Raw genomic sequence first — 9427 nt, 5'->3', positions numbered from 1 at the left:
TTTAGGCTGTTTTACCCAATACGAAGATTCCATGGGGTTCTTAGAGGAGTCGAAAGGGTGGGAGGAGGGACTCGGAGTCCCACTCCCGTTTCAAGCGAGTGATCGACACGGACGTCTGAGGTGTGCGGATGGGGATTTGCCAGTTCACTCCACGCTCTCCGACACTGACCTAGCCTTGCCCAGCCCACTGTGAGCTGGACTGGGCCTATGAGAATATCTTTGAAGATCACGGCCCATTAACTTAATACGTCGCCCCTTTTTATTGTCTTTTTTTTTTTTTAAATATAAATATACGTGCAGGCATCGCATGTCGTAAAGTTTCAAGAATTCCAAACTGATAGGGAATGTACGATGGGTTTAGAGGACCGTTGGGTGATTTGTTACAAAAAAACTGATCTGGGGCTGGGCTACCTAAATTTTGAGGTTAGTTCTTTCTCTATTTATGGTAAAGCTTTGGATGGATAACAGAAGAGCTTAGCCACATTGCAAATTTGATATGATGGTTCGTAGAAATTGTTCCTCCGTTCAATCCAGCAAACAAAGAGTGGGTTCTTTGAGTTTTAAAAGTATACTTTATGGGGTAAAAGAAAAGAAAATGAAGAAGAAAGAAAGAAATTAAAACGGTGGGAATAATACTTTTATTCCATTAGGTATCCATAATCATTATCATCCATCCACCTTGATTTACTTTCGTAGCAAACTCTTTATTTTATAATACTACCTTTTGGATATTTATAGAAATGTGTCTGGCTAGAACTTTACCAAGAAAAAAAAAATTGAAAAAATCTTATTAAAGAAAATAATATATATATATAATTTTTTTTGAAGGATTTAATCATTATAATTGCCTTGTTAAAAATCTACCTATGAAATTCAATAGGACAAAATTTGAATTAAGAAACAAAAAATATATGTATAGTTTATTCATATTTGTATGTTTCCCTCGTGTAGAGATAATTATGTTTTCATTAATACTTCAATTATAGATCTTTTAATCATCGCTCTCCATGTTATATCTTAACTTTTTTAGATGTGGTAGATATAATACTTTTGTAAATATAACCACCAAATTATCACATGATCAGTTATGTAGACCATCAATTTCATTATTCTCTTGAAGCTCATGAGTATAAAAGAATTTGAGGGAGATAAACTTAATTTTATCTTTTGCTTTAATTTGTAAAATACAAGCAACATTATTTTCATATAATTTGATAAAATTATCTTTAATGGAGGGTGGCCCACACAATTCCCCAAATATGTTGAATCATCAACTTTAACCATATTCACAACTTGTTTCGTGAATTATGGATTCTCTTCATAATTTGAAAAGGTGATTATCATTGTTTACTTAATTGATCTCTATAACATTGTTGTATCTTCTTTTTGAGATCAAACTTTGTGGGGGTCTAAAATAATAAAATAAACTCATGTTGGTTGTTCCACGAAAATATTCTAGTACATGTTTGACTCAATTCAAATGTCTTCAAGTTGGTGCAAGACTATATCTTGGTGTGAAACTATATCTTGCAAGCAAGTTAACATTGAATGTTATATTTGATCATATACAATTTGCAAGGTATATGAAGGCACTAATAACATTGAGATAATATACTTTTAGACTAAATATTTCTTTATTATTTTCTTTAGGACAAAAGGAGTCATTTTTCACTTATAGTGAACGAAATTAGAGAATTTAGTGAATGTGGCATGTCTATATGAAAACATTTTTTTGACTTTCTTGTGTATCTTCATTAATAATTATTCAGTCTTATATGAACTCTTCAAGAGTAAAATGTGATATCAGATATTCAATCATTACTTTAGACATTTTAATTTTCCAAGCAATTGGTTTTTTCGTACATTTTGAATCTTTTGGAGATTTTAACATATCTATGAAAATATATTCTAGTTGTATAATAAAGTATATCTCAAATCCTTCAAGGATTATTAACCATATGATTTAGTTATCACAAGAGTTGACATAAGGTATCTATAGGAAATATAATGTTATAGTTTTTGCTTACACTATCATAAAATAACTCATTTGTAACTAACAATTTTTACATCTTTGAGCATTGAACTTTAAACTATTTATATTTATTAGAATTTACATCTTTAAATATTGAACTTTAGGTTCATTTGTATCCAACCAAACTTACATTTTGAGTATCAGATTTCAAGTCCTAATGCATCTATAGACAAGTTCAATATTGTTTCAATTGCTTTTTTTTTTTTCTATTTTGGCGAAGTATTTCTATATTGACATTCTTGCAATTTGAAATTTTATCATTCCTTATATGTTAAGGGTCATCTAGAAGGAGGATATATTGATCATAACAACAATATTTGATAGTATCTTTCTCTTGATATTAACATAACTAATAAATATCTTTTTACTTTTTAAGTACTCATACCTCTTTAAGAGTAATTGTTCAAGTTGTTTCTCTTCTATTGCCATTTGTCCAATTTGTGCATTTTCAAGGTGAACTTGTGCTTCTTCAAGTGTTATTTATTTAATCAATTTTAGACTAATAAATCATTCTTATCATTTTCTAAATGGGTATAACCTTTTTGAGAGTGTCAATCTTTGCATAAATATACATTTTCTTACGTCATTTTCACCTCTAGGGAATATGTCTTTTGAGCCAACATGTCTACAATGCTTCAAGCATATCTTATTGTCTTATTGAAACATCAAGTTATTACACATCATGTATGTTTTAGATTTAACAATTGCGGTATTAATTAATCGTCCTTTAGGTATATCAACTCATATTTGTTTGTAAAACATTTTAAGAAATTTACATTATTTTTCTAAGATTAAAAAATTTCACATCATTCTTCTAAAATTGGTTTTTCTCCCCTTAATGGAGGAAAATTGTCTTATCAAAATGACAAAATGTACAACGTTTCATACTACCCTTTAATAATAGATGAACTAATTACTAAGTAAAAACTTTTGGTTTTATATCTTATGTCGATGTGACTCTGCAATAAATTGATGCGTCATTATTGTTTCTAAGTGACCAAGTTGGTCATATCATATGTTTCTGGATATGATAGAATGCAAAGTGTTATTTACATGAAATCATATATTACTAGTATATGATGTTAACTTTTCTAGAGCTTTTAATCAAGTTTTAATTTCTTGACATGATATTAACATTAGTTATTACTAATATTGTACCATTAATGAAACAAAGGTTTCATCAAAATGACAATCCATAAAACTTGCTCTTATTATAAAGGAAGAGTTAAAACTAACAAAATAAAATACCATTTATCACTGAAGACTCGACTTAAGGCATTATATAAGAATAATGACAATATGAAGCTTTCATGAACAATGATAAAACAAAAGTCTATACAAGCCAAAAATTTTAAACAAGATGAACATGCGTCTTATAAATATATGTTTCAGAATTTGGTTTAGCAAAAAGTCATGGATTTTAGCCATGGTAACTCTCCACATGTGGTTATGGAGCCACACATGAGAGAGAGTGTTAAGGAGCAATATATATATATTAAACCCTACAAGCTCTTTTTTTTTAAAAAAAAAATAGTAGTTCAATAATCATATTTTAACTATCTTATAAATATATAAAGTATAATAATGATGCAAATATGATTTTTTTTAAATCTTTTATTAATGAGGTGTATATAAATCATAGCAAATATTTATTTATTTTTATATATATTTTGAACGTCTTCCAATAATACTACAAATCGTCAAGGAATATTTCAAACTAGTCACTTAAGTTTCATTCTTTATTTATTTAAAATCTAAATTTAATAAGATTATTATATTAATAAAAAAAACTTATAGGTGTTGATGGAGGAATATAAAAGAATCATAACATGATTAAAATTCACAATTACTTAAAAATATAATTATTTCTTACTATATTGATGTTGATATTACTAGAAGAGGTTCTTTTACTTCTTATTTGTTTATTAAAAGAAAATGAAAAATAACATTTTTGAAGAATAATTTTTTATTATATTTATATTCTTTTAATAAATTATTTGCAAACAACAAATATAACCTAAGGTGGTGTTTGTCATTTTTTTTATTTACTTAAATCTAAATATAACTTAATTTAACTTAACCCTAAATATAATTTAATAATATTAAGTATTAAGTTATTTTTTTATTATTTTATTTTTGTTAAGTATTAAGTATTAATATAGGGCGAGAGTCATATTGAGATTTAGTTGTTTCAAAAAATTAATTTTAGCATTTAACAAAAAGTCAAATATTTTAGTTTCTTTAATGCAGATAATTTTTTAAAATAAGTGATAAATAAAAAAAAGTTAAATAATGAAAAATGTATTAATAATGAAAAATATAATAGAATGATATTTTAATATCATAAAAAAATTGGCCGAAAATAAAATAAATTATGTCACCATGTACCTTATCATGAAATTTAATATAGGAGTCTTCAAAGAACTTCTCATAAAATTTGATTGAAAAGTATTTTATATTGTTTAATAACTATTTTCGAAAATGATTTTTTATTCTCAACAAAATACACACATATTTGATAACCATAAAACAAAAGAAGAGTTTTTTTAATAGATAACATGGTGTTTTTATATACAATCTTTTAGTTATTTAAGTTGTTTCATTTGTTTTCTATGATTGTTTGTTTTAAAAAAATTATACAAATATTAAGAATCATTAAAAATAAAGCACAATATATAAAAGTTATTTTTAAAACATATTTAAAAATATGAAAAACGGGTTAAAAACAATACAAATTTTCAAACAAACTTTCCTATTACAAAACATCAAAACAATTTTTAAAAATTATTCTGAGAACTATTTTAGAAAAACACTTTTCAAATTAAGCATAAGTATTATTCATTATGCTTAAATAAAAAAAGTATTTGATGTAGACAATAAGGTGGTGTTTGTTCTTTTACTTAATTCTAAATAGAATCTTAATACTTAATAGTGTTAAATATTAGGTTATTTGTTTTTGTAATATTTTAATTCTATTAAGTATTAAAAAGTAAAAAAAATCAACATGTTATTTTTTCTATTTAGAAAAAGTTATATATTTTAGCTTTTTCTATTTAGTAAAAAGTTTATAATAAGTCATAAAAAAGTAGAAAAACAAACAACCTAAATTTTAAAACTAAATTGCTTTCAGCAAAAAGCTAAAAAAACAAACACCATCTAAGTCTTTCTCTATTCTAGAAATCGTAGAAGTCTTCAAACATAATTTTTATATTGACGGTGTAAAAGGAGAAAAAAATGGAAGGAAAAAAAAAAAGGAAAGAATTAAAATGGTGGGGATAATATTTCCGTAGTAAATTTATTTGATAACATTTTAAAAATTTTAATCCCACAAAAACTTCCTTCTTACAAGGAAAACAAGTGTCTTCTTTTTCTTCTAAAATGCAAATAAATTATTATTCCTTCAAATACATATTTTCAAAAAAGGCAATAATATTCTAATTTCTAAATTAATAATGCTCTACAACTTTCACTCCTTGTCAAATATTCCATAGGTGAATATTAGTCATATAAACACCCTTACTCCACCTATATTTTTAAAACTAAAAAAAAAAAGTGAGAAGATAGAAAATTTCCTCCGTTGCAGAGCAGTGTCATGGAGAAGTTGGATTCAAGACAACCATACTCAAAGAATAGAGGTGTGTGAAAAGGAAGAATAAAAGCCTAAAAGGCTCCAATAAACAAAAACACAAAGGAAAAAATATTTGAAAAGCAATAGAGCATTGGCGCATGCAAAAAAAGGAAAGATCACTGATCAAAGGAGAGGCTTACGGAGAAAGGCATGAAGCAAAAAGCAGTCAATTCCTTGAATTTGGGCAGCCGTGTATTTCGGCCCTCGATTCGTTTCTCCTCTCTTCATTCTTCTTTCGCCCATCACTGAATTTCGCAAAACCAGAGCCACAAGCTATTCTTACCTTACTCTCCAAGTCTTCTCTCTCTCTTTTCTCTCCTTCCTTTCCTAAAGTTTGCTTCATTTTCATGTTGTAGTCCATATTGCAATGACCTTTTCTTTGTGGGAAAATCTAAACGCCTTCTGTAATGTCCATTTCAAATGGGGTTCTTCTTCCTTTTATTCTCCTAATGGTTTCGACATCTGTGTTTTCACCCAAGCCCACGGTGTTCGGGTCCTCTGTTCCAGAACAGAGCTTTAACAGAATCGACCCTCTGCATCACTTCAAGCACTATAGGGGGGGCTACGACATTCGAAACAAGCATTACTGGGCTGTATGTTTCATTTCTTAACATCTCAGTATAGAAAAACAATGACCCAATTTTGAGATTGAATTTGATACTCTTACTGCTCTGTTTTTCTTTGTCATTATAACACTTCTAGCTATCACTGTATAGAAATAAGAATTTATGGGTTTGTAAGTTTGATGTCTCCGTCTATGAGTGGCTCATTTGAGAGAATTTCTTTAGTATTCTTTCTCAAGAAATACTGAAAAACTTGGCATTGACTAGTACTTTTTTCCCCCCTCAAATTTCAGTCTACAGTATTTACAGGCGTCCATGGCTACGCAACTGCAGGAGTTTGGGTGTTATGCGGGTTGGGCTTTGGGATTTTCATGGTTGTGAGGAGTCTATGTTGCAGCTCTCCGACAATCATAAAGCATTCGAATTCCTACCACTTGTTCACGTTCTTTCTAGTTCTTCTGCTCACCTCTCTTGCCATGTAAGTCCCTGAGCTCTTATACATTCTTTCACTTCCTTGGGTAATGACTACATGCATTCCATACACTAGTTTTTTTTTAAGCAACACATTGGATTTGGTTAGATAGTTTGTGTACTTAATGCTTATGATGAATATGTCTCTATGTATCTGTCAATTTTCAATGGAAATATTACCTTAAAATTTTGAGTTGAAATGTATTTGGAAGGACACCATTTTGACTAGTGGAAGTAAAATCGATCATTTCTGCTTTGAAGGGATCATGGAAAATTTAATCATAAACACGAGAAATATCAAATTAATTCTTGAAAAACACTAGTTGAGTATGAACATATACCATAAAGGAGTTACTAATTCTAATTTTACGTGGGCATGCACTATTATTTGCAGAGTAGCAGCCAGTATTGCCCTTGCTGCAAACCAGAGATCCTTTCACAGAATGAGGAAGATGAAGGAAGCCATTGTTGGAGTAGGTGGAGATGCTCACAAAACTATCCGAGAAGTATCAAAAACAATGGAACAAATGCAAAACATTTTACTTCCTTATGATCCAACCACAAGTGCTCGCTTGAATCTGACAGCCCATCAGCTTGGAAGGGAATCAAAAACCATCCAAGACTTTGTTAACAAGGATGGGGATGAAATTGAGTTAGCAATTAAAACTTCGTAAGAATCTACCTCCCATTGTCAATAACTTGGCAGTAATTGAATTTATTAAAAGCCATAGTTGTGTTTCCTTTTCTGTTTTTTTTTTTTTTTTTTTGTGTTGATAGGTACCTGGTACATCTGGGGGTATTAGCTCTCAACTTGGTACTCTTGGTTGCTGCACTAGGTAAGTTGCATTCCTTTTAGTGAAAGTTGCTTAGAAGCATGAGAGCATTGTTCCTGACAAACATGTAGCTAAAACCAACTTGGTTAGACTAATGGATTGCTGCTTTGGCTCAGTTCTGCTCTTGTTGCATTGGCACCCCGGATTTATCATGTAAGTAATTTACCAGTAATTTAGAGCTTGTTTGATAGTGATTCTAAGAAGTGTTTTTAGTCTTTCTACTCCTCGAAAACAATTCTTTTGATAAAAAATTTCGAGTACTAGAAGGGTTAGAAGCGCTTCCTGGAATCAACTACTAAACGGATTCTTGCTTTCATTCTCTTCTTCTGAATAGCAAACACTTTCAATAATTCTTACTGAAATACCCTCTGCTTCTTCAGGATAATTTTTTTCTGCTGGATCTTAACAACTCTATGTTGGGTTCTAACCGGTATTGACTACTTCCTCCACACGTGAGTAAGACTCTCTCGCTCTCACTGCTCCATATTTTCTGGACTGAAGAACCCCATTCATGTTCCATGTTTATATATGCAGCCTGGGAGATGATACGTGTTCAGCTTTGGAGGATTTTGATCAAAGCCCTCATAACAATAGTCTAAATTCAATGCTACCATGTGGGGGTTCATCAAATTCAAATAAAGCCTTAGTGGAAATCAGCTATACCGTCCATAACTTCATAGATGAGGTAGTACTAAACTAGTAGCCTAATACATACACTATGATATATGCAGAGGCCTGATATGTTTCATGTCATGTAATGAGTATGTTTCTGTGGCATGCAGTTGAATTCAAAAGTAAAAGAGTTACACGAGTTGCTTCAAGTATTTGGTCCGGAAAATTTATTAGGATTTTCTGAGATTTGTAACCCTTTCTCCGGTCCGCCTAACTACAGCTACATTCCAGAAAAGTGCCCAAAGGACGCATTGCCAATCAGCGAATTACCAAATGTAAGTGAACTAACTGATCATGATGTATGGAATAGGAATTCTAACTTAGCTTCGCTTCAAATAAGCCCAATCCTTGCATTGCATTTGATTCTGGAAAGACCCAAACAGATAGGCGATCAGCTCATGATTCAAAGAGAATCCCCACAAAAGGCATAGTTGCAAAGAACAAGACACTAGCAAAGTCTTGCCAAAAACTTGTTATGCATCTTATGATAAAATGAAATTAGCAAATTCCTAATTCTTGGATTTAGAAAGTTGGTGTTTGGACATTGATCCAAGAGATTTTCCGCTGAAAATTCATGTGTAGGTCCTTGAAAAGTTCACCTGTTACAACGAATATTCTAACGGAACATGCAAAGGAGTGGGGAAATTCCTTCCTGAAGACACTTACGACAAGGCTTGGGCTTATAGTGATTCCATCCAGGATTTGCTGAACATATTTCCTGATTTGCAGAGCCTGACCACCTGCTCCTTTGTGAGGAACGCATTCTCGGAAGTTGTTGCCCATCAGTGCAGTCCATTCAAGGTTTCCATTCGGTTGCTATGGGCGTCAATGCTCTCTCTTTCCATTGCCATGTTGCTTTTAGTATTAACTTGGGTAGTAAAAGCTTTTCAGGAAAGGGGAAGATGTTTCTCCATGTGTTCCATCATCCCCAACCCTACACAGGAAAATCATAGGACACCCAGATCAGAGGAAATTTACACATAGAAAAATATAGAGTTAGATAAAATGTTTGTACAAGAAACTCAAAAGACCACACCTGTAAATGTACATAAGAGAAATGTAAACCATTTTACCTTTTTTTATTCTTGGGCTTCAATTACCATAATGACAAAGACAGTGAGCAGAAGATGAGCATCATTGTGAAGTACTGAAGTACAGCAGTTCACCCAAGTTTAGTTAAAAAGCACAATAAGTTGGTTTGGTATTCATTTCATTTTGGGTGGGGGGC

At 30.8% G+C, this 9427-nt stretch overlaps 1 protein-coding gene across 1 annotated transcript; it reads left to right on the top strand.

Moving 5' to 3' along the window:
• Window positions 1-5900: 5900 nt before the first annotated feature.
• LOC117917909 lies at window positions 5901-9326 on the top strand. Its single transcript, XM_034834378.1, has 9 exons — window positions 5901-6253; window positions 6517-6701; window positions 7089-7364; window positions 7472-7530; window positions 7644-7680; window positions 7908-7979; window positions 8062-8212; window positions 8310-8474; window positions 8782-9326. Exons 1-9 carry the CDS (start codon window positions 6068-6070, stop codon window positions 9181-9183), a joined length of 1533 nt encoding a protein of 510 aa, XP_034690269.1. The 5' UTR covers window positions 5901-6067; the 3' UTR covers window positions 9184-9326.
• The last annotated feature ends 101 nt before the right edge of the window (window positions 9327-9427 follow it).

The sequence above is a fragment of the Vitis riparia genome, chromosome 7 (assembly GCF_004353265.1).
Source record: "Vitis riparia cultivar Riparia Gloire de Montpellier isolate 1030 chromosome 7, EGFV_Vit.rip_1.0, whole genome shotgun sequence".
Taxonomy (NCBI): domain Eukaryota; kingdom Viridiplantae; phylum Streptophyta; class Magnoliopsida; order Vitales; family Vitaceae; genus Vitis; species Vitis riparia.
The sequence above is the reverse complement of the archived record's forward strand: the minus strand, read 5'-3'. Positions and strand labels throughout refer to the sequence as shown.

What these genes read in the sequence shown, in the direction of transcription:
- LOC117917909 (XM_034834378.1), top strand. Translation starts at nt 6,068, where the DNA reads ATGTCCATTTCAAATGGGGTTCTTCTTCCTTTTATTCTCCTAATGGTT. An exon ending in ACTCTTGGTTGCTGCACTAG is followed by an intron (nt 7,531 to 7,643) that starts GTAAGTTGCATT and finishes GCTTTGGCTCAG; the next exon opens with TTCTGCTCTTGTTGCATTGG. An exon ending in ATTGACTACTTCCTCCACAC is followed by an intron (nt 7,980 to 8,061) that starts GTGAGTAAGACT and finishes TTATATATGCAG; the next exon opens with CCTGGGAGATGATACGTGTT.